The 25810-nt window shown below is 34.8% G+C and overlaps 1 protein-coding gene across 5 annotated transcripts in view; it reads left to right on the top strand.

Moving 5' to 3' along the window:
• The window catches only part of EXOC1 (exocyst complex component 1), a 61742-nt gene that overhangs the window by 16030 nt on the left and 19902 nt on the right, over positions 1 to 25810 (top strand). For 2 of the 5 annotated variants that reach the window (XM_060148113.1, XM_060148115.1), the window contains 7 exons: positions 4046 to 4233; positions 6081 to 6308; positions 6517 to 6649; positions 7491 to 7600; positions 15315 to 15464; positions 20226 to 20331; positions 24724 to 24768. In XM_060148113.1, coding sequence (XP_060004096.1) covers positions 4046 to 4233; positions 6081 to 6308; positions 6517 to 6649; positions 7491 to 7600; positions 15315 to 15464; positions 20226 to 20331; positions 24724 to 24768 — 960 coding nt within the window. Of the gene's footprint in view, positions 1 to 4045; positions 4234 to 6080; positions 6309 to 6516; positions 6650 to 7490; positions 7601 to 8449; positions 8504 to 15314; positions 15465 to 20225; positions 20332 to 24723; positions 24769 to 25810 lie in introns of all 5 variants that reach the window. The other 3 variants (XM_060148114.1, XM_060148116.1, XM_060148112.1) reach the window with 2 other exon arrangements.

Below are 25810 nucleotides of genomic sequence, written 5' to 3'. Positions count from 1 at the left end.
ATTCCATTGTATTGGGTATACTATAATTTTTTAACTAATCACTTTAAAAAATTTTTCCAATCTTTGCTTATCTTAAACAGCTCTGAGATGAATATCCTTGTAGCTGTATTTTTGTGTAGAGTGTAGGTGTAGTGTTTAAGAAACAACTCTGGAGTCAGACTGCCTGGGTTCAAATACTGGCTTTGTCACTTACTATAGCTGTGTGACCTTGGGTTACTCTATGTTTCAGTTTCTCGTATGTCAGAAACAGAGATAATAATAGTATCGACTCCATAGGATTGTTTTAAGGATTAAATTAATATATGAACATGATGAGAACAATGCCAGATATATAGTAAGAACTCAATTATATATTAACAATTATTATTCTATTATCAGGATAAAGTCTTAAGACGTGAGCTTAATTAGGGTATTTTAGATCAGTATGTCTTCAGGAATATTACTAGGGATTATTTTGTGTTATAAGATAAAAACTCTACTGTTAATTGTTGAAAACATACAATGAGGCTTTTTTCTTTTAAAATATCTTTTATGAAGACATACACATTGTGAGAAGATGGGTTCTGTGTGCCTTGGGGATGCAATTTGTGTTGTATTCTTTATCTCAAAGAAAGCAATTGAAGTAACAGCAGGTGGACAGAGTTGTTGCCCCTTTATTGAGAAAAAAAAAAGTAGATTTGTTCTAAATTATATATTAGAAAGAAAACTTATATTTGTCCTAAGTTGTATATTAGCATTTCAAAATAGAAGCTTCTGTTCTGTCAAGTGAAACATCTGAAATTGCCAATATTCAACCAGTTTGACCTATAAAAATGGCAGTTTCAGATGCTTCAGACTATTCCTTGACTTAGTCACTTGCCTCTGTCCCTTCTCCATTTTGTTTTACTTAATTCCTTTGCTGTTTGGTCATCTATCTTTCTCTCCCTAAATGTAGTATTCTTGTCCATCACTTATTAATTAGTGAGGCCATTACTGGTTTCAGGCTTGATGCTTGGAACTGGCAGAGGCAAGTCACATCTCTCAGGCCACATGCTTCTCCCTACAGTGGGGCTGGCCTTGTGTCGGAGCCCTCAGGGTTGCCATCTCGCCAACATTAGCCTCCAGTGTCTTGGTTGAGTGTGTTGAGGGAATAACCTTTAAGAAATTTATGGTAATTTTCCATGCTTTGAATAGTGGCTTAATTTGTTCTGAGTAGCTTTCTTTTTTTTTTTTAACCATTTCAGGGTTGAACATTCTGATCAGTGAATGATTCATAAGCTTTCTGTTCTGTTTTTGAATATGATGTGTTTCCAGATGTTACTTATTGCCTGAGATGTATTTTAAACCAATATATTTCATTCAGTCAACAATATGGGCAAGTACATACCTACCTGTATTTACCTCATTAAGGAATATTACCAAAATCAATGAGAAGAGTATTGCTGTTTTTTGAGAATGAGGTGACTAGCTTTAAAAAAAGATAAGACATTTAATTTTTCAGGGCCTTAAATGAAGGTGTAGACATTTTTATTTTTATAAATATTACCTAATTGAGATCAATTTTAAGAATACTGAGATCCTTAAGGAGCTCATTTTGAAAATCACTTTCTATAAGTTAGTAACTGTTGCTTTGGTTTAATGGAGTTCATATAGTAGCTTTATTAATGTCCATAAACTTGTTTAATGTTTTACTGGACTTTAAAATCATGACCACTAACTCCCATTTTTTAAAAAAAAGTCTCTAAGCTTTGGGTTATGTTAGAAAACAAATGAGAAATTATCAACATCTCCTTTTAAGAGCTAAGTAATCATTCAAGTAAGTAAGACTGTTCATTGGGAATGTTAGCAGTAGCAGCTTTAGTAGTTTTTATTGGTGACAATTGAATGTTCGTGCTAATAATTGGGGCTTCTTAGTAGAATAAGGTTCTTAAAACAGGACCTTGTTAGCAGTTGAAGTAGAGTGAAGTTTTTGTTTGGGCTTTTCTTTTTCATTCTTGCAGCCAGATTTTTTTTTTAAATCTTTGACTTGAATCCTTAAAAGCCAGCTTGAACTGATAATCGTGTGTGTTTTTTTAAACTGCTTCCATCTTGTCCTTTCTAACAATGTTTTATGACTAATCCATTGTGAGGGAGTGTCTGGGTAAAGGTTTGGGCCTTGAGTGAAAATAACTAGACTAAACGCATGAGTCACAACTGACCTATAAGCAATCCCCAGGAAGTGATCTGTTTCCCAGTTTTCTCCTCCAAGGACTCGGCAGTACTGCTTCATAAACGACTAAGAGAAAATAGAAAGATAAATGTATTTTTAGTCACTGTCAGAAAAATGAATTAAAAAAATGAACACTGGAAATTTAGCTTCTTGTGGATATTTCCAGTTTGTAGTTGTATTTGACATTGTCTTTTAAGCTTTAATGTAGCATGAAGTTCGAATGAAATATGGGTAGTATTTTTAAAATTTAAACCTGTGTACGTTTCTAGCCAGCTAATATTCTTTGCTTACTTTCCTCTGCTTTTTTCATACCTTTTTACTCTCCAGAACTGCCTAAAGTTACAGAAGGTGCGTAACACCTTTTCTTCTTATTCTATTCCATAGATTTTTATTACTTGACGTTGTTATGTACTGTTGGTTGCATACTTTATGAAATTGTGTGCAGGGAAAAGTATATTACTACAAAATCCATATGGTAATAAAAATCGATGATAGTATTCATTATTGACTTCCAAAGGGCTGTTTTATGGAAGAGAAAATACTTCTGAAGCAGTTATGATCATTTAAAATATTTGTTTATTTTTAAATATTTACTTGTGCAAGGAGCTGTACAGAATGGTTTAGGCATTCCCTGCCCCCTAGTGGCTAAGAAGCTGTCACACATGACAGTTTAACATTTCCACAGTGACTGTTTCAAAGGATTAGGAGCTCGGTGATGCTACTGTAAGGAACTTATATTTATATACTGTAATCTGTAATTGCCTGTACCAAAAGTTTACCCCCTCCTTTTTTTTCTGGGACATTATCTAAATCGACCTAATTGCCATTCTTAGGAGTAAACCGTTTGTTACTTTGAATTAGGTGTTTTTTGTTCTAGGACAAATGAACATATGTCACACTGAATGCAAATATTCATTTTCATACAAAATAATGAATATTTCAAACATCCAGTGTTTGTGATTTTAACATGTCACATGAGTTGATGAAAATCAATGACTTTGTTTCGAGGTTTATTTAGGGGTAAAAATTATTTTTTTCATTTTACCTCTCTTAATCTCAAGATTTATATAAATCCCACTTGCTGCGTGTATTCTCTCAAAAAACTGAACTGAGACATTTACCCAGAAAGCATCTCAGATTTGACCTCATGGTCTTTTGTTTTGAAGCAGGAAAACAGTTTAAATTTTTGTAATTTCACTCAGCTGTGTAGTTGCTCTTCTTACTACAGTATACAGTTACTGAGAAAGTTTCTATTAGCTGATCTTTAGAAATTTTATTAACACATGTGAAAAATTTTTAAAGAAAGAAATGGAAAATTCAGTTAATATTTTCAGTGCCCAAAATAAATTGTGAATTGTAGATGCATTTTTAAAATTTCAATTGAAAGTTATTTGGAGAAAAAAAACATAACAAAGACAAAAAGAACAAAGATAACAGAAGAAAATGTTACCTGGGAAAAAAAGGGAAGCGAATTATTTTTCATGTGTCCTGAACTCATAATCATTGTTTTGTTAGAGCGACAGTCACTTCAGGTAGGGGGAAAGGTTAGTCTTGCACACATGCTTTGTTTCTGGTTTTGTATTTGTTTTATAGTTTATGTTTTGGGAAACTGTGACTAAAGCCTATTTTAACACAAGTCAGTGAATTAGACTGCATGCTTTTGTTATAATAATCATGTTAACACATGCAGTTCTTCATAATAATAAGGGTTTTTTTCATATATTTTGAATCATTTTTTCCTATTTTTCAGCCACTAAATGTGACCTGTGCTTATAACTGACCTTACCTATAAGTACAGTGCTATTGTCCATCCTACTTTTTTTTACTACTTTATTTTTAATTTTTACCCTCTTTAAGAATCTGTTCCAAGTGGAGAAAATCAGAGTGTGACAGGAGGCGATGAAGAAGCAGTGGATGAATACCAAGAGTTAAATGCAAGAGAAGAGCAGGATATTGAGATAATGATGGAAGGCTGTGAGTATGCAATTTCAAATGCCGAGGCCTTTGCAGAAAGGTTGTCCAGAGAGCTTCAGGTGCTAGATGGGGTAAGCCTTTCTTGTAATCTATGATTAGTGATGTTTGTGTAGTGAATTGAGGAGACTGGTGATGTTCATATTTTACTGCCTGAGCACTTAAGCCTGGGTAGTGTGATTATTGCTGTCTTTCTCTATAAGTGCATTACCAGCTGCCATCAGTCTTCCACTGTTCTTGTTCAAAAGACAACCATTTCTAATAGGCCAATGAAGGCAGTTGGCTGAGGTTCTGGATTTGGGGAGCTTCTTGATTTGGAGTGATGGAAGTAAAAAGTAGCCAGCCTGAAACCAACTTGAGGGTTGATTCCCCCAGCCTCTGAAACACCTCAGAATAGTTCAATGTAAAAGAATAGCGTTTTTGTGGTTTGAAGGAAAAAAAAAAAGGAACAGGTTAGAAAGAGAGAAATTGGGCTGAAAGAAGTGAATCATGTACCCAAAGAGAGCAAGATAGTGTGGTGAAAACAGAGAGCCAGGGGAAAAGGATGTTTGACTCCCCTGCTGAAATGTTTTGGAATAGACTCTATTCATTTGTATGCAAATTTCTAAGTTTGTATCTAAATGCACATCTTTATTTATCTACTTTTTTTTAGAAAGTAAAAAGCTGAAGGTAGCACCTCTGTTGTGAGAAAAGCCTAAAATGGGAACATTTGGGGGTTTTTTATTTTGTTTAGACAAGGTATGCATTTAAGAAAAATCCTCAGAGAATAAAAAATATTTAAAGACTTAAAGAATGTTAAGGTACATGAAAGGTGCAGAAGTTATGTGATTGAACTCAGGCCCAGAGATTACACGAACAGTCCAAGCTTACAAATCAATAAAACCCTCTGGAAGTAAAGCCTAGAAAAGACTTCAAGATGTTAAAGTAGAAATTGTCCTGGGTCAGTTCAAGCCCATCTCTGCTGCTTGATGTCAGTGGGTCTGAGTCCTGCTGCCTTTACAGTTGGGCTGCACCTACAATTGAGTTATTATGAATGGTGTATAAAATAACAAATGTGAAATTATAGCATCAACTGTACAATGATACTCTTTTAATTCCTTGTCCAAATTTTTTCCTCATATTGTGTTATCTGCCTTCTTAATGTGGCTTAGTGATTTATATTATGTTTTCTAGTTAATATTGCATCTGTGTTGCAAGTCATCATATTACTTTGCAGTTTAATTTTGGATTTGAAAGCTTCCATATTTCAGGCAATTCAGAATCAATAGTCAGAATCATTTAGAAAACATTAATAAAGGGATGGTGGTTTGTTACTGCTTTGCCTCAAAAAAAAAGTAGTCGCAAATGAAAGAGAAAAGAAAGAATACCATAGAAGGAGCTATCTTATGGCAACAGGCTCTTCCACATCCTGTTAGTAGAAATCATACAACAGTTATAAATTAGTTCCATGAATTCTTCAAAGGCTGGCATACTACTGCTACCCTCTTGACTAAGGTATTAACATAGATGATTCTGCTTTTGTTTAGGGTTTTATGTAAATATTACAGAGTATAGAAAATTTTTATAGCTAATAGAGTTGGAAGAAGTATCAGAGATGACATAGTGTAATGCCACTTAATTTATAGAAATGAGAATATACCATTACTGATGATACATCGTGGGGCAGAGCCCTACTTGTTCAGTCTGCAGAAATATGCAATACTGAGATATGGTCCCTAACCTTGACATAAGGGAAAGTGTACTTTCCTGAAATACTGTGTAAAAAAGTGGAATGTAAACACAAAATGATAAATTAGATATTTAAATGTGTATGTCAACCTTTGTTACTCTGCTGTCAAAGAGATTTATCAATATTTCATTTTTATACCTCTTTTACACATTTGAAGAATACAAAGTATTACTTATCTTTTTAATTTTGTAGGCCAACATCCAGTCAATCATGGCCTCCGAAAAGCAAGTAAACATCCTAATGAACTTGCTGGACGAGGCTCTAAAGGAGGTGGATCAGATTGAATTGAAACTGAGCAGTTATGAGGAAATGCTCCAAAGTGTAAAAGAACAAATGGATCAGATCTCTGAGAGCAACCACCTGATTCATCTTAGTAACACTAATAATGTAAAACTCCTATCAGAGATAGAGTTCCTTGTGGTAAGCATGATTATAAATTACCAATAACAATAAAAAAAATCTAATGATAATATGTAAAGCCCATTTGTAAACATTTTCTAATTTCCTTAGGAGAGCAAGATTTAAAAATACTGAAATTCCAAAGAGCTAGTAATAGGATTGAGTAGCATCTTACCTGTAAATTTCCTGAAGAGTACATGTACAAACGGTGTATTTATATATATTCCAGAACCACATGGACTTGGCCAAAGGTCATATAAAGGCCCTTCAGGAAGGAGATCTTGCTTCCTCCAGGGGCATCGAGGCCTGTACCAACGCCGCAGATGCCCTTCTGCAGTGCATGAATGTGGCTCTTCGACCAGGTATGACAACAAAATCTGCCCAAGAACCTGAGACTAAGCCTGTGACTTAGTATAAAGCTTTTGACAAGAAGTGCATGGGGCAATGGTTTAGGGTTACATTCTTAGCTATTAAAACAAGTTTCACTTATTATCAAACATAATTCATATTAGCACTAAGAAATTTTTCATTTCAGTTCCTTCTGATTGACCATCAATGACTGGTTAACACCAGGATTTTTCTTCAGTACTGTCTATAGAACCTGGCACAAAGTAGATGACATAAGGTTTTGCTATGCCAGCAGTTCCAAAACTTGAGTTTGCATTAGAATCACCTAGAGCAGGGGTCCCAAACCCCCGGGGCTGCGACTGGTACTGGTCCGCGGCCTGTTAGGAACTGGGCCGTGCAGCAGGAGGTGAGCGGCGGACGAGTGAGCGAAGCTTCATGTGCCGCTCCCCATCGCTCGCATTCCTCCTGAACCATCCCCGCCACCACCATCTGTGGAGAAATTGTCTTCCACGAAACTGATCCCTGGTGCCAAAAAGGTTGGGGACCACTGACCTAGAAGGCTTACGAAAATACAGATTGCCAGGTGCCACCTCCAGAATCAGTAGGTCTGGGCTGAGACCTTGGAATCCATATTTCTAATAGTTCCCAGATGATGCTGAGGCAGGACCACACTGTGAGAACCACTGTGCTATACTATTTTTTTCCCTTTATCTTTCTTTTACAAAGCATACAAATAAACCAGTAAAACTTTGGGTTCTTCAGAACTGAAATATGAATACTGTTATAAAGGTATTCATTAAACATCGAGGAACTCTTTTTACGCATTAAATAAGTCAAAAAATGTTATGATTTCAGGCCATGACATGCTTCTGGCAGTCAAACAGCAACAGCAGCGTTTCAGTGATTTGCGAGAGCATTTTGCCCGGAGACTAGCCAGTCACCTCAACAATGTTTTTGTTCAACAGGTAATTTTATTTTATTATTAATACTGGCATGTTCCTGTAACCTGTTTATATGTATATTAACTTAAAATTAATATATATTAGCTTAAAATTAAATTCCCAGAAAAAATTTTAGTGTGTTTAATTGGGATCACAGTATATTCCTGCACACATTTCTTTGATTTTAATATTTTTAATATTTTTAAATTTTAATATTTGTAAATACATCTACGAGCAAATATGCGCATATTTGCTCGTAGATGTATTTGGGGCCTCAGTGGCCTCCTTAGGAAGACAATCTAGTTCCTTTTAGGTAAAACTCCCTGAGTTTTAAATAACTATGCTTACATGTTGCATATACCATTTAGACATTCTTATTTATAAAAATAAGTCCAAACCTGTTAACATGTTTACTGTTTGGCTTGTTTTATTTTTCAGTATTTTGAATACTGAGAAGTAGGACTTGATTCCATGTTTGAAGTGTTTCATTGGCTTCATGTACTTACATATATGAGAAAAATGACTAAGTCAGTTATAAATTCCAGTTGATTTAATCTTATATAAACCCTTTGCATTTTTATATGGAAAGGGATATTATAATTAAGGTTGTGGCAATGATAATAATGCTAATAATATTATTAAGGGTACCTTAGAGGGATTTGAATAGAAGACATTTTAATATCTGGGCATTTTAATAAATTAGGTTTCATATATTTTTCATCTCCTTTATTTTAATAGGGTTATTGGGCAAAAAAAAAATTGAGGGAAATTCTGTTCATCAAGAAATGCTGTCTGAAATACTAGATTCTTATTTTGTTTTCACTTTGTAGTATTCTAAAACAATTGTATTTACTATATTTTATTTCTGATTAGTTTACTCAGGCCCTCCTTCAACTCTATAACAGGTCCTACTTTCTTTCGGTGCCTGTGAGTACATCAACTTTGGCTCCAGCTTCTTTGATTCTTTTCTTTTTTCTGTAAAGTTTACTAAACTTAACAGCAGCAGAATCTTTATAGATTATAATTTACTGATTTAAGCTACCTGTTAACCATATTTATAGCAGTTTTTTAATGTCCCATAACAAAAAGTTTATTTAGGCCAAAAAAGCATTTAATCTCAGTCTGCTTGCCTTTCTTCCTGTCATTCTATCAGTCACTCACTTTCTCCTTCATATATTTAGAAATCATTTGCCAAGTGATTAGAGATGTATACCAGACATTTACTTGGAATAGATGAGAGGCTGATTCTGCCCTCAAGTCACTCACAGTCTAGAGAAGGGAGATATAATAGACTGATGGACTGAGGGGGGGTATATGTTATGATAGTGGTACTGTGGGAGCATAAAGGAAGACCATCTAACTAAGCATGCAAGGGGGAAATTGGGGAAGACTCTCTTAACATTTTACTTGACGTGAAAAGCATCAAGAAAAAAGTAAACCTAGAAATCATGTAGGAAATACTAATGCACATTTTACTTACATTATTATTTCAATAATATCTATTTCTACACAGTTCCCTAGTTTTTAAAAATAATCCTGTTGACAGTGATACAGGCCACACTTGTAGATGGTACTGAAAATACTAGTCAGTAAACGATAATCCTTTCTGCACCCTTAATTGTTTGTTGTAACATGCTACTGTTTATGATTTTGCTTCCTTGCCTTATAAACTAATGGCTTTGTTTAAAGTGAATGCTTCCGAGTTCTGAAAATCTAATATGTATTGTTACATGTGAGTAATGCATGTTGAAAACCAGAATGTTGCAACAACCTAGAATGTGCTGAAGAAGGTGGAGGACAATGTCCCAAGTATAGAAAAGAGATTTTCTGTGTGTTAAATTTAATGCATTGTGTCATCTAGCAAAAGAGTTGGGAAACATGGGTATTTCTATTTCTGGTTGTGGGACACACTAGCTGGGAAAATTTGATTACCGTATTATGGTTTATCTCTTTGTCAGTCACCAGATTTTTATTGCATGCCTGTTTTGTACTCAGTGTCATCCATATATAAGAATAAGAAATGACTCCCACCCTCAAGATGCTTGTGAGGAGGTGTTAAAAGTAATGTACTTAAAGCTCTACAGCAGTGTATACAGAGTACCTTGGAGACATTGAAGGTTCAGTTCCAGACCACCACAATAAAGTGAATATCTCAATAAAGCAAATCACACAAATTTTTTTGTTTCCCAGTGCATGTAAAATTTATGTTTACACTATATTGTAGCCTGTTAAGTGTACAATAGCATTATGTCTAACAAAATGTACACACCTTAATTTTAAAAATACTTTATTTCTAAAAATTGCTAACCATCATCTGAGCCTTCAATGAGTCATAATATTTTTGCTGGTGGGGGGTCTTTCCTCGATGTTGACAGCACTGAGGGATCAAGGTGGTGGTTGCTGAAGAGTGGGGTGGCTATGGCAATTTTAAAAAATAAGACAATGAAGTTTGCTATAATGATTGACTTTTCCATTCTCAAACAATTTCTCTGGGGCATGCAATGCTGGTGATAGCATTTTACCCACAGTAGAACTTCTTTCAAAACTGGAGTCAGTCCTGTCAAATCCTGCCGCTGTTTTATCAACTAGGTTTATGTAATAGCCTAAATCCTTTGTTGTCATTTCACTAGTCTTCACAGCATCATCACCAGGAGTAGATTCCATCTCAAGAAACCACTTTCTTTGCTCAGCCATAAGAAGCAACTCCTCATCCATTAAAATCCATTAAGTGAGATTATAGCAATTCAGTCACATCTTCAGGCTCCACTTCTAATTCTAGTTCTCTTGCTATTTCTACCACATCTGTAGTTACTTCCTCTACTGAAGTCTTGAACCCCTCAAAGTCATTCATGAGGGTTGGAATCAGCTTCTTCCAAAACTCCTGTTAATGTTGATATTTTGATCTCTTCTCCTGAATCACGAATGTTCTTAATGGCATCTAGAGTGGTGAATCCTTTCCAACAGGTTTTCAGTGGTCTTTACCCAGGTCTATCAGAGGAATCACTATATCTATGGCAGCTATGGCCTTACAAAATGTTATTTCTTAAATAATAAGACTTAAGGGGCTTCCTTGGTGGTGCAGTGGTTGAGAGTCCGCCTGCTGATGCAGGGGACACGGGTTCGTGCCCCAGTCCGGGAAGATCCCACATGCCACGGAGTGGCTGGGCCTGTGAGCCATGGCCGCTGAGCCTGCGCGTCCGGAGCCTGTGTTCCGCAACAGGAGAGGCCACAACAGTGAGAGGCCCGCGTACCACCAAAAAAAAAAAAAAAAGTGACACAGAGACATGGAGTGAGTCAATGCTCTTAGAAAAATGGCGCCAGTACACTTGCTTGACACAGCGTTGCCATAAACCTTCAATTTGTAAAACATGCAATTTCTGCAAAGCGCAGTAAAAGCACAATAAAATGAGATACGCTTGTATATTAAATTGCTAATTGTATAGCCACATATACATAATATTCATATGTATAAGTGCTAAAGAGGTTTAATCAAAAGTGAGTTTACTGAGGATTTAAATAGTCAGATATGGCATCACATATTAAGACAAGTCTTGAACAGAGTTCTTGCAATGCAATTTATAGCAAATGTATAGGTATAATATTATAACTACTGTACAGAAGAATCTGGTGGAAATAATCTAATGACCACAACATAACAGCGATTTAAGAGCACTGATTTCTAGTCTTTTTAAAATTCACACATCAATAAAATTAAATTTGGAGACTGACCAAGTCACCAATTTATTTTACCAAGTAAAAACCTTAAAAAAGAAATATCTCCATCTGCTTTCACTATCGTTTTATTTTTAAAATGACATTTGGGGGGCTTCCCTGGTGGCGCAGTGATTAGGAGTCTGCCTGTCAATGTAGGAGACACGGGTTCGAGCCCTGGTCTGGGAGGATCCCACATGCCGCGGAGCAACTGGGCCGGTGACCCACAGCTACTGAGCCTGCGCGTCCGGAGCCTGTGCTCCGCAACAGGAGAGGCCGCGATAGTGAGAGGCCCGCGCACCGCGATGAAGAGTGGCCCCCGCTTGCCGTAACTGGAGAAAGCCCTCGCACAGAAACGTAGACCCAACACAGCCAAAAATAAATAAATAAATAAATTTAAAAAAAAATTACATTTGGTACTAAAAGAAAAGGAAGAACATAATTTCAGACTTTCTAAATTAATACATTTACCTTTATGAGAAACTGGCTCCCATCCTTTTCTTGTTTTCTTATTGCTGCGGGCCAGTGAGAACATCTTCATATTTGGGAATCACTGATTCAGAGCATACTCTCTGTGATGCAACTTTCACAGTAATACGTCCACATAGCTATATTTTAATGAAACTTGAAATGTGTTTTTAATATTCACTTCTTACTGTAATATAAGAGTAATATTTTTAACAATTGGCAGATTTTTTTGGCTCTTTTAGATCTTTTTACATACTCAGCTTCCATTGAAATGATAGACTCTTACACATAACTTACACGTTTACTAGGGAGTCATGTATCTAGAAATATATTCATCTGGGGGAATCAGACCAGTTACACTAATTAGGATTCTGATATTGGAAGCAGGCAATCAAATTAAGGCTAATAAAATTGAGGAAATATTTGCAGAAGGGATATGTCATTGTAAAAAATTTTTTGGTTTTTTGAAAGATTTGTCTTGAAAGGATAACTGTTCTCTGCCCCTTTTCCCCCTTTGGTTCTACAGAGACCTCATGATTCTGTGCTCCACTTCTAGCAACATGATAAGACCAATTATGCACTGAGCTAAAAGTACAGCCAGGAAAAAACTGAAGTTGTGGGAGGTTTTGCTATATGCTTAAATTTGGAAATTTTTCTTTCAACATATATTTACAGAAACATCATATAGCAAAATAAAACCTGTGTAATAAATCAACAATATTCAGTTCATGCCACAAAAATTATTTCCTTAAGCACATTTCACAATCTTCTAAACATAGGTTGATGTGGTTAAAAACTTAGAAAGGACTGTGATTACTTAAGATCGGTTTTCATGTTTGTTGAAACTTTGCTCATATTTTCTTTTTCCTTTAAGAAAATAAAAATAAACATGCCATAACATAGAGTTCCCAAATCTTGAAAATTTGCTCAGTATTTAACATGAATGTGTCATTTCTGTTAGAAGGTCAGTAAAGCATAGTGGTTAAGAGTATGGATGCTGGAGCCAAGTTTCCTGGATTCCAAATCCTGATTCTGCTGCCTGGGTGACCTTGGGCAAGTGAACCTCTTTGTGCCATCTTAGTTGCCCTATCAAATGAATGGGGGTAATAAAAATACCTACTTCATAGGGTTGGTATGAGGATTAATGTGTTGTTATATGGTCAGCACTTAGAACAGTGCTTGGTTTTAGTAAAGTGTTCAAAATTAGCTAATTTTATTATAAATTCTAGGTATATGTATATATATTATATATACATTACATATTATATTAATATATATTATATATTATAATAATACATATTATAGTATAATAATATATATTATATATACATACACACTAATGAAAATTTATAATTCACTAAGTTTTTAGAAAACGTATTTGTTTTAGCTTAATTTGGAAAAAATCTAGTATATTATTTTAAAATTATGTTAATAGGGTTTTGCTGTTTTTTAAATGAGGAGAAAAGTAGTCTGCAGAGTTATTATAAGGATTAGAATTTATATATATAAAGAACCTAGCATGGTATTGTTATTGTTACTAATTTACTTATTTATAATAAGAAACTTTAAACAATGTCTTAATTTTAAAAATATATAAAGAATAAAATTCTTAGCACATTTGAGTTCTAGATGTGATCGTTTTCTATTTTTTTTTTAATTTCTTTATTTTTTTTGGCCGTGTCGGGTCTTAGTTGTGGCACGTGAGGTCTTTGTTGAGGCATGCGGGCTCTTCATTGTGGCACACAGGCTTCTCTGTAGTTGTGGCGTGCGGGTTTTCTCTCTCTAGTTGTGGCTCACGGGCTCCAGCGCACATGGGCTCTGTAGTCGTGGCGTGCAGGCTCTGTAGTTTGTGGCACATGGGCTCTCTTGTTGAGGCGGACAAGCTCAGTAGTTGCGGCACACTGGCTTAGTTGCCCAGCGGCGTGTGGGATCTTAGTTTCCCTACCAGGGATTGAACCCCTGTCCCCTGCATTGGAAGGTGGATTCTTTACCATTGGACCACGGGGGAAGTCCCTCTATATTATTGATTGAACTAAACAATTTAAGTATTTGATTTTCCTGTTTCCTATAGGTATTTTGGAACCATTTTCTCTAAAATCTTTCTGTTAACACTAATAACATTTAATCTATCTTAATAGTAATAGTTTGAAGGTAATGATGTTCTTTATATCAGTGAATTTTCAAATGATGGTGATCTTTAAAATGCTGTTGCAAAAGAAAGCTTTGAATAGTAATATATGTGAAAGATCTTTGTAAACTGTAAAATCCTCTATAAATGTTAACTCTTCCATTTTGCAGGAGAAGTGAAGGTTTTTAATTGAAGAGCTTTTCTGACATTAAATTAAATAATATAACTTAACATGTAATGGTCTGAGTACACAGTTGTAGAAGAACATAAACAATGATTTTGAGTCTTAAGTCATTGAGAAAAATTAATGAGGAAGATTGGGATAATGAAAAGATATCTAATATTGTTATTAATAAAGACAGAATGTTTGAAAAACATTTATAAGCTATAACAGTTTTGTCAAATGTTCTTTGCTTTTAGTCAGTGTAACTAGTTAAGATAATTTGGAGACCTTAGCAGACTTAAAACTATAATATCTATTTATGCTTAGTGTCTAATATCTGTGATTTAATGGAATCCCAGTCATCCTTCTGATGTGGCCATTAGAAAACATTTCTGTAATGTAATGTTTGTATTGACCTTTGGCAATTTTTGAGTCTGGTTAAAATGATTTTGTTTGACATGTTTTTAAAAGAAAACAGAAGTGAGACTCAGATGACTAAGGTTCAGATTCTAGCTTTCCTCCTGTGTGACCTGTGCAAATCACTTAACTCTTTGAGTTTCAATTTGTTCTTCAATTTTTCTATTGGATCAGATGATCTACTAGTTCCATATACTCTAAAACAAAAGTCAGAAAGCATTATCTGTCTCAGGCTGTTTGAAAACTTATTAATTTATATAAGTCATGTCAAGGATGAAAAACAAAATCATATATTTATTTGCTTAACAGATCATTGGGAAAATTAAAATTACATTATTATTAGGGATTATCCTGGAAAGCCCAGGTTATAGTCATCTGTAGTCCTTCCTAGTTCCGAAATTCTATATCCTATATATTTTCATTTGTTGCTTTAAATATTGTAGACTCCAATGGAAATAACATAGATGTAGACAATTTGTTCTGAATGACTTCCTTATTTGCTGTGTTTCTTAATACTGTTTGTATCATGATATTTATTTGCTTAGTAAATTGTAAAATGATATGGGAGAGGCAAGCTTGATTAAAACATTCATTCTCAACTCCTTTAGAAGATAAAACAAGTAGTTGATTTATCAGAGAACCACTCTTGTGTGTTTATGACTGTTCAATGGTGGTGGTGTTCAGTTCACATACACAGGATGATAAAAGAAACCAAGTAAGTACTCAGTTCTTATTTTTCTATGTGCTGTTGGTTTTGCTTGGCCATATTTGATCACTGTTTAGAATTTTTAGTTACAACAATGTTTCTTTATACTGTCTATGATATTTATTTACTTACTTACTCATTCTAGGGCCATGATCAGAGTTCAACTCTTGCTCAGCACTCTGTTGAACTGACTTTACCTAATCATCATCCATTTCATAGAGACTTGCTCCGATATGCCAAGCTGATGGAGTGGCTAAAGAGTACCGATTATGGAAAATATGAGGGACTAACAAAGGTATGGATTTGATGCCAGTTACTGAGTATAGAGCATAATCTTTTAGAATCAAGAGGCCATGTGTTCAGTTCCCCAGGTGACATTTGAAATACTATTGTATATTCTTGGCAAAGTAGGAAATAATTGAATTTCTAAGTGCTCATTAGCCAGGGAGAACATTTATTTTATTTACTTGGGTGGAGAAGAGCTAGATTTTGAACTTCCAATATAATGTAGTTTTAGGCCATGCTGTAGCCTGAAGCATCATTCAGTTTAGTTAAATGCTATAATTATTTCCTGAGTTTCTTTATATACAATATAGAAACTAGGGAGTATGAAGATGCTGTGAGACATTTGCCCTCTAAGAATCTGTAATCTGTTCTTTTAAGCAAGTGCAGTGTGCCTCTTAAGCAAACATTCCACTCTTCTAGGCACACAGAAACATGGTATTTCTATTCCTGGTTGTGGGACAACTGGGAAGAGCAATTATAATTAAAACAATCAGCGAAAAATTAAGTGCTAAACTGGAAATGAGTTTAAATATGTGGCAGTTTAGAGAAGGGAAATCCATGAACGGAAGCCACGGGGGAAAACTTAATGGAAAACATTGGACTTGAATTGACTTTTAAGTAATGAGTGGAATTAAATTAGCCAGAAATAAGAGGAAGGGCATTCCAGGGATGAGGAGCAAGATGTGCAGACAAAAGTGGGAAAATATGCCCTTTTCCCAGGACTGTAAGAAAGCAAGCCTGATTAAAGCAGAAATTCCGTATTCTGGAAGAGTGAGAAGTTAGGTTAAAGAATCTGAGCCTTGAGACCTAACAGCATTCTTCACACATGGGAAAAGCCTAGATGGGGGAAACTAATTTAGAACTTAATGTAATAACTGAAATGAAATGAAATCTTGAACCAGAAAGATGATAATAGGAATAGAGAATATAAACAAAAAGAGAGAGAATCCAAAGACAAGGGACGGGATGATGCCAAACTTGCTAGACTTGGAGATTAGAAGAACAGTGGTATATACCACTGACTAAATACCAGCAAGTGGACAAGATAAGAGTCATTCATATATTCATTAAGCAAATGAATTGAGCACCTGTTATGTGCTAACACTGTGGTAAGCTCTAGAGATGCAGCGCTGAAGGAAGTAGGTGAACACTTGCCTGTTCAGAGTGCATATGCCGGTGGAGAAGGACTGACACAAAGGTCAGTTGTATAGCCTGTTGGAAGGTACTGCTGAGGACTCTAGAGAAAATAAAGCAGGGAATGCCAGGACGTCAGAAATGTTTGCAGTTTCAAAAAGGATGGTCAGAGAAGGTGTCATGAGAAGGTGACATTTGAGCACAGATTTTAAAAACAAGGAGGGGTGAGCAGCGGGAGTTTCTAGGGAAAGCTTTCCCGGCACAGTGCAAGTGCCCCAAGGCAAGAGCAGCCTGGAGCACTTGAGGAGCGCGAGGAGGCCAGTGTAGTTGGAGCACAGCGAGCCAGGTTCAGGATTAGAAGGGCAGGTGGGAGAGGTAAGGTGGGTGTGGCAGGGCAGATCTGGAAGAGACTGTGCACCATTGTAAGAATTTGGCTTTTACTTTGAGGGAGATGGGGGAGTGGTGTTGGTGGGCTTTGAGTAGTGGAATGACACGATCTGACTTAGATACATGGCCATCGTAGCAGGAACCCATGGGTTCAGTACTCTACTGTTGTGTGTTGTTTTGTTTTGTTTTGATTCAGCAGAATTCTGATTTGTAGATAGCTTAAAGAAAAATATTTGCATTACTGGAATCTTTGCCTTTTGAAGTTGTAAGAGGATTAATATTTTGGATAATTAAACATGGTTACATCTCCTTAAGAGTTTTGTGCCAACAAGTGCTTTGTCCCCTAGTGAGTATTCAAATGAGTAAAATACTCAGTAAGCTTTTTTGCCTAATTGTGTTCTCAGTGAGTATTATTGCCCTATCTTTATATATAATGTATTTATGAATGTAATTTAAAGTGAAGAAACATGACGATAGCCAATCTAGCACTGAATTATGGAATCATTTTCTGCTCACAGAATATTTTTAACTGACAATATTAATGTGATTTTTTAAATGAAATTGACTTATTTCCCAGGAATATTACTTGATCCTGTGTTCTGAACTTTTGACAGACCATGTATTTTATGCCTCATAATCTAATTTGGTAGCTGAAGTGTTTTCCTAAACAGGATTTTATTAAAAAGAAAGAAGGAAGAAAGGAATGAAAGAAGGAAACAGACTAAACCAGTGTTTCTTTAGTAAGAAATAATTAAATCCAGGTACTATTTGCACTTGGTTGGGTGTACACAGCTCACACTTTCTGGCAGGACCAGGAAATGCCTGTTTTAAATTCTTGAGGGATAAGAATCACTAGACCCTGCCCCAACTCTACTTATGGCTGAATCTAAGCAAAGCCCTGATTTTTGGTATACATAATTAGAGCTTAAGGAAAATAGAGGTGCCTTGGTCATGTAATGAGCCCTGCTGTCAGAGTCCTTCCTCCAATGGTGGCTCTGGGTTATGCATGTAGGGCAATTCATAATGGAGATGGTCCATCCATGCTTAGGTAGGAAATGAGCTTTCCTCTCCTAATTAGCCCCCTGAGGTTGGCAGTCAGTCTTGAAGATTGCTCAGACATCTTCTCTTAACCTCAGTTTTACATTTGTGGAATTTTCTTTTTGTGTAAAGAGAAAGTAAAACACGGAGTTATCTGTAAGGCTCTACAGTCAGCACAAAATAAAGTTGAAAACACTACCTGAAATAACAGTATTTATACTCATAATAGTTAAATTTTAAGTAAGGTGCTGTATACAAGGTGCTAAGAAGAATACGTACTCACAGTGAGAGATATCTGTCAGAATTTGGTAAATGAATGAACTGAGAGTCACACCTGTCTGTGGACTTTCCCACCAGTGAATTCTGTTGAGGACCTGGGGGAAGCTATTCAGTCATTTGAATTGCTTTGAAAACGAAGATGATTTTCAGTAGTCTGCTCAAATCACTGTTTTCAAAATACCAAAATAGCTGTTTTGAAACTGTTTAAATTGCTTGGGTCATAATTTGCTCTTTAAACAATTGGGGTATTGGAATGCAGTCTGTAATATTGAGTGATTTGAGTAGAAACCACTAATGAAGATTTTATGAATTGTAAGAAGCTAATTTCCCATTTGTCGGTCCTTTTCAATGATTTGCAGTGATCAATATTTTTATGAGAATTTAAACTTGAAAAAATGAGATGCTGAAAATGTGAAACAGCCCAATGAAATAGGAATAATTTTAGGGTATATTTTAATTTATATTTCCGTTTAAAGTTACACAAAGATCACAGGAAAGAATTTCCTGTTTGACTAATTTTCTTACAGAGACTGTGTGAGAATGTATATGGCCTACAGATAGACAAAAGCAGGATCTATATTATGTTTTATCCAAAAATTGTTTTATAAGGATATATCTATAAAATATCTAAAAAAAATCAGTGGTGGACTATGAATCAGTATACAAATATTTAAATAATGTATACCTTTGAAAGGTGCATCTGATGTTTAAAGCAAAGTAAACCTGCTCTAAAACTGGGTATGTTAATTTGAAATAATAAAGGAAGTTGAAGTGTAGATTCCATAATAAATTTAAAAGAATAGCTAGGTACAACAGTTTTTCTGCTGTAGATTTATTTAAATTTAGTGAAACTCTACATATGGCATTTAACATAGGACTTGGAAAAATACATGGTCTCCCACTGTTGAAGAGTCTTTCGTAAGGGTATAAGATGTTTTTATGTGATGATAAGCAAATATGATGAAGAAATGAGTTTTCATGTTAAATAATAATTTTTTTATTTGAACTAGAATAAATTAAATTTGCTTTTTTAAAAATAAATTATTTAATTATGAAAACTGTAAGATGTATTAATTAAATTCTTGTTGAAAGTAACCTATTTGGGGGTAATGTAATACCCCATGCTGGCAAGGTATGGTAAAACTCTGTACTCCTTCATTGCCATTGACACTGTCTATTGGTATAATTGTTTTTAAAGCAACATGGCAGTATGGAGGAAGAGTTATAAAGATTCCCTTATTCTTTGGCACTGTAATTCCACCCTTAGGAAATGATTCCAAGGAAACAATTCATTAGAGATGAAAAGCTTATTGTAACATTGTCTATCATAGCAAAACATTGAAACCACTTAAGTGGCCTGTGTTAGGAGATTGGTTTACTAAATTGTGGCACATCAACAAAGCGTAATACTGTGCAGTCATTAGAGTGTGAGACTGGAGAAACATAATTGCTGTAACCCAAATACCCTATACAGTATGATTGCAATTATATTTAAAGTATGTGAAAGGTAATACGTAAAAATGAAAATGTAAGTGTGGTTATGTTCAACTTCATATTTTTGTAAATTCTTAATGTTATGTGTTTAACTTTTTTAAAGGACAGAAAATAGCCTTCTTTTTATATCCTATGAAATGCATCAAAATTTTAAGAGCACATGTAAAGAAAAAAACGTAGGGACACCAAGTGGGGAAAGCTGGGATGCGGGGGGGTGGGGGGTTGATGAATTGGGAGATCAGGATTGACATATATACGCTAATATGTATTACTAAGAACCTGCTGTATTAAAAAAAATAAAATAAAATTCAAAAAAAAATTTTAAGACCACAAAATTCAGAACAAGCACAAAGGACTTGGTGGTGGTGAGGGCGGTGGAAAATGGAAATTGTTACGTTTGTTTTATTAATAAGAAGTACGTGTTACTTTTCTTTTTAAGAATTACATGGATTATTTATCACGACTCTATGAGAGAGAAATTAAAGATTTCTTTGAAGTTGCAAAGATCAAGATGACTGGCACAACTAAAGAAAGCAAGAAGTTTGGTAAGCTTAGGCACCTCAGTCCCTTGTTTTCTATTCTATTAAAAATGGTTTTATTTTTATTTATGACAAATAATTCTGAGACTTTTTAGGCAAGGTGGAAGGAGATACAGTAGAATTAATGAAAGAGTAAATCTAATGCATTGGTTTAATTTATAGGTATTTCATAGAAAAAAATCTATGTCTGTAAATACGTTTTTTTACTAATTAAAATTCTGCAGTATGTGAATCTGACAGCAATTGTGTATTCATGCTATGTTTAAAAGTACAATTAGCCTCATATCCGCAGCTGTGCAACCCATAGATATGGAGGACCACCTATGGGACTTGAGCATCCATGGATTTTGATATCCACGACGGGTGCTGGAACCAATCCTGCACAGTAACCGAGGGATAACTGTGTATATTCATAGGAGAAGCAGTTGACCAGAAAACGAAGTGCAGTCTGGTAGAGAAAAGAACTAAACTAAGAGACACATATTGAAAGTTCAGTTTCTGATTTCCTAAAAGACCTTTCATAACAGTTGGAGGCAAGTCTGTGATCTCTTAAGTCATTGCTCTCCACAGGGAAGTGAAAGTGATTCCTGGCTTCTTACTTCTCACTGGCTATTTTGAATCAAAAAGAAGGTTTTAAGTGTTTTCTCCCCTGCCAAGGGGCTATAAAAATGTCACCAAAATTTCTCCTGTAATTATACATTATTTTTCCAAAGAGATATTTTTGAAACAAGTTGGTTTTTGTTGCTTCTAAATATGTTAAAACAATCAAAAATATGATTTAAAAGGATAACCAGTGAAAGTATCAAGTTGCGAGGAAGTGATTTGCCGAGGCCACATTCTGCTCTTGCATGTACCCATCTCTGGACTTCCTTTTGGATGGAGTTCTGTGCCTACTCAAGTCAAAACCTGGCCTTAAATGGCTACAGTGTGTACTCAGTGTGTCTGCATAGCTCCCCTTTAGAACCATGAGTTTAGCATTTGCTTGTTGAAAGGAGCCTATGCCCTAAGCAACTTCCGTAATCAGGAGATAGGATTGAAATTGATAGCTCATCTTTCCATTCTTTTCTTTAAGACAAAGAAGACTATCTTTAGTGGGTAATTATTTCGTGTGAATCACACTGATTTGTGGTTGGTTTTTTTTTTGCGGTATGCGGGCCTCTCACTGTTGTGGCCTCTCCTGTTGTGGAGCACAGGCTCCGGATGCGCAGGCTCAGCGGCCATGGCTCACGGGCCTAGCCACTCCACGGCATGTGGATCTTCCCGGACTCGGACTGGGGAACGAATCCATGTCCCCTGCATCGGCAGGCGGACTCTCAACCACTGCGCCACCAGGGAAGCCCTGTGGTTGTTGTTTTTTAAATCCAACACTAATATATTGATGATACTAGTCCAGATTTTTTAAATGGTTTGAATCTGTGTACAAATGCATTGATTACACTTGGTAAAGACACTGATAAGAATCTTGGGACAATAGGCTTTTGGAAACAGAAATGCTAACTCATCCTAAAGGTTAATTGTTCTTAAAAAGCAGTGTGTTTATATCCTTGTTAATGTTTCACCATGGGTATGTTATACTTTTTTTTTTTAGTAAATGACATATTAATACAGTTACATGTTTAATGTTTTCATTTAGTATATTTGTCACCACTTGTTAGTGAACCATTTTATTTTGAGAGAACTCTTCTACAGTGAAAACTGAAGTAAAAGAGAAATCTTTCTAAAATTATCTCCTCAGGAGGTTATTAATGCCGATATCATAATAGTTTATCAAGCCTAAGATTCTCATTGAGATAAATGACATAATAGAAATCTAATTTAAATCAAGTACAGTAGTATCTTAACGGTATCATTGCATTAACCTGAAATGTTACATTTTTACTTTTCTTACCCCTTGAGAAGTTCTTTAATTATCTTGTTAAAAAATTTTTTAAATTAACCTAATACAAGATACAGAAGATACTTTTACAGTTTTAAGACAGTGTTAAAATTATATCTCTTCTATGTATCTATTAAATAATAAAGAATAGAGTAATTTGTAACAGTTGATGTAATCAAAAAAATTATAGTTTCTATTACTTTGATATTATCAGTTACAAGAGAAGAAAAACTAAATAATAAACAATTCAGAAGATAAAAACGGTTTTGTTCATCTTTGAAGATCTAACTTGTTAGTCAACATTTAAAAATAAATTTCCAGTTAAATACAAATGGCTTAAGAAGTTCTTAAATAGGTAGAATGTGAACTTTCTAAAGGTATCTTTTCAGTGATATAAATTATGTTTAAATTAGTTTTTAGTAGTAATTATAATTAAAAGGAACATCTAAAACTTTGGGAAGATAACTTCAATGAATTAAAATTAAGTAATTATGAGTAAAATTTTAATTTGTTTTGTTTTTGACTTGCTGTGAAAATGCTGGGTCACAGATACTAATAAGAGTAGGAAGTCAGATTGAATGTGTTTTACAAAAGGAAATTGTGTAGTCAGTATACTCATGGAGATTCAGGGGAATTCTCTCTTTTTCAATCAATCTTGACTCAAGTCTTTAACATCTACTTAGTTCAAATAATTTAAAATAATGTTAAAATGCCAGTAAAGTACTTTTTCTTTGTGATAAGGACTTTTTGTAGGTCTGCCTTTTTTGATCTGTAGGTTTACTTTGATATCCTCAAAGGTGAATTTTCCCCCCAAGATTGATACTTGGGTGTTTTGTTTTCCCTTTGTAGTCTACAGATATACTTAATGAAAAGTCAGGAAAACGAAATTTAGTAATTATTTTTTAATTTGCTTGTTTTTTTTCTTTCTGCAGCTGAAATAGACACAGATACATATATTACTTAAGCCCATTAACATATACATTTACATAATTACTTCCTCATATTTATAATCCAAAATTTAAAATTGATACGCCTGAAACATTTTTTCATTGTTTCTCCACTAAATTAAGAAATCTTGTTGATTCCAAAGGGAGTCTTGAATGAAAGACCGAATTTAGTCCTGACTGGAAGATTCATTCAATAAATGTTTATTAATTACCTGTTATGTAATAAGCACTGCTAGGTACTGAGAATCCAGCAATGAGCAAAGACCCTACCCTCTTGAAGCTTATAGTCTAGCAGGAATTATTTAAAGATATTTAAAAGTTTACCAGCATATTGTTGCTTGTTGGTGATAATATACAGTTTTTATGAGCCCCAAATGGGGCACTACTAGTAACTCTGTATTCTTTATTGACTACTAAAATATGTATGTGTGTGTGTATATATAAAGCATTAGGCTTTGCTCTGGAATTGGTGAACTTAGTAGAGTGACAACTTAAGGCCACCAGAAGATACTATTCAGGATGGTCAACTAGTAGCTCCAGCACATCCCTCCTTGCTTGCCACTTTAATGTCCAGCCTTATTGTTTCATATTCCCTTGAGCTTCGGGTAGCCAAGGCTGGGAACATTCACATGTCTCTGGTGTGGCAAGTTAGTAGTTCATACTTGGGATTTTGCCTTGAAGTTTGGCAGGACTAGTGACAGTTGACACATTTTCTATTTTTTAAATATTTCTAGATTAGAGTTATATTCTTTAATTTTCTGTTTCATTCTGTAATTTCTTTCTTTGCCTTTCAAATTAACTTCTAATTTGGGTTTAGAATGTTTCACAAGATGATCTCTACAATTGATCTAATAAATATTAGAGAGAGATTTTAGATAAAAGACCCTAAAAGAGCTCCAGTTCCTCCATTAAACCTGTTCCCTCAGCTTTACCCTTCCATCTACCCATCTCCTAATAATTAGTATTTTTATACATACCTTTCATTCTAGGTGTTCACAAAGCCAGTTTAAGTTTCTTAGTAGTTCAGGTTGTTATTCTAAAATGGTTTTAAAGCCCCACTCATATAATGTTCTGTCAGATGGAGTGTACAATTATTTAGTACAGTGGAGATTCCTTTCAGGAGCTTTCAGTGAATACAAGAGTGTTAATGCATTTAAAGTCTAAATCTACAACTTCATTCTGATAAATTTTCACTGTATTAAATTATTTACTTGAACTCTGTTTTCTTCAGAAAACAATACTTGCAAATATAGTCTTTAAATTTAAGTACATCAGCTCAATAAACTTAAAAAAATCCTTTAAAAGTGTGGGGGAGGCTTACAGATGTAGATATTTTTACCTGAATATTTGCATAAAACAGTACATTAAAAGACTAGTAAAGTTTTTTCTCTCATAATTTTTCAAACAATAGCTGACCAACTAAACATACGTTGCATCTCTCGTTACTTGATGCTCATGGTTCTTTGCATGTGTCTTTAAAACTAGAGCTTTAACTTCCTCTTGTGCATGGTTTGTGCAAATTGCAGTTTATTAACTTGTCTTTGTCTTTGATGCTTGCAACCTAATCCATCACAGCTACACTGCCTCGAAAAGAAAGTGCTGTCAAACAGGAAACAGAGAGTGAGTATGCTTAGTGTATTAGTAGGTATTCTCAATGCATGTTTGTTTGTCTAGAAATTAGTTATTTTTCTTGAAAAAAGTTACACCAAAAATACTGATTTCTCTGAGTTGCCAGGTATTGGTGAAAGAAAAACAACATAATGTTAGTGGTATGACTACATCCAAGAAATACATAATATAGTTAAAAATATTTGGTGGGTAGTCAGAAATTTATAAAAAGTCTTAACCATTATACTTTTGTTTTCAGGCTGTGCTTAGAAACTATAAAAATTCTTGTAGGTATGGTCAGATTTTGCATAATGAAACCAAAGTTTATCTCTAATTGTCCTTATACCTTTTTATCACTTATTATATCATTTGTCCCTCCTGACCATAAGCAGATAATGCAGGTTAGCTGAGAAATATTCAAGAAGAATAAAATGTTTTTATTGTTTAAATTTAATTCTAGTAAAAACATCACATTTTCTTGTAAATGGAATCTTTCAATTCTTTTATGTATGTAGGATATTGTCCAGACATATTGTTATCATTTTTCCCCATGGCTACGATAGATACCTTTCTTTATACCTAAACTCACATGTCCCATATTAATATAGTTAACGATGGAGGAAACCTGCACAAGCCTCTTAGATAGCCTCATCCACCAGAGGAGAGACAGCAGAAGCAAGAAGAACTACAGTCCTGCAGCCTGTGAAACAAAAACCACATTCACAGAAAGATAGACAAGATGAAAAGGCAGAGGGCTATGTATCAGATAAAGGAACAAGATAAAAGCCCAGAAAAACAACTAAATGAAGTGGAGAGAGGGAACCTTCCAGAAAAAGAATTCAGAATAATGATAGTGAAGGTAAACCAGGACCTCGGAAAAAGAATGGAGGCAAAGATCGAGAAGATGCAAGAAATGTTTAACAAAGATGTAGAAGAATTAAAGAACAAACAGAGATGAACAATACAATAAATGAAATGAAAACTACACTAGAAGGAATCAATAGCAGAATAACTGAGGCAGAACGGATAAGTGACCTGGAAGACAGAATGGTGG

Source organism: Lagenorhynchus albirostris, chromosome 4 (assembly GCF_949774975.1).
Source record: "Lagenorhynchus albirostris chromosome 4, mLagAlb1.1, whole genome shotgun sequence".
NCBI classification, from domain to species: domain Eukaryota; kingdom Metazoa; phylum Chordata; class Mammalia; order Artiodactyla; family Delphinidae; genus Lagenorhynchus; species Lagenorhynchus albirostris.
Note: the sequence above shows the minus strand (reverse complement) of the source record. Positions and strands in the feature narration are given on the sequence as shown.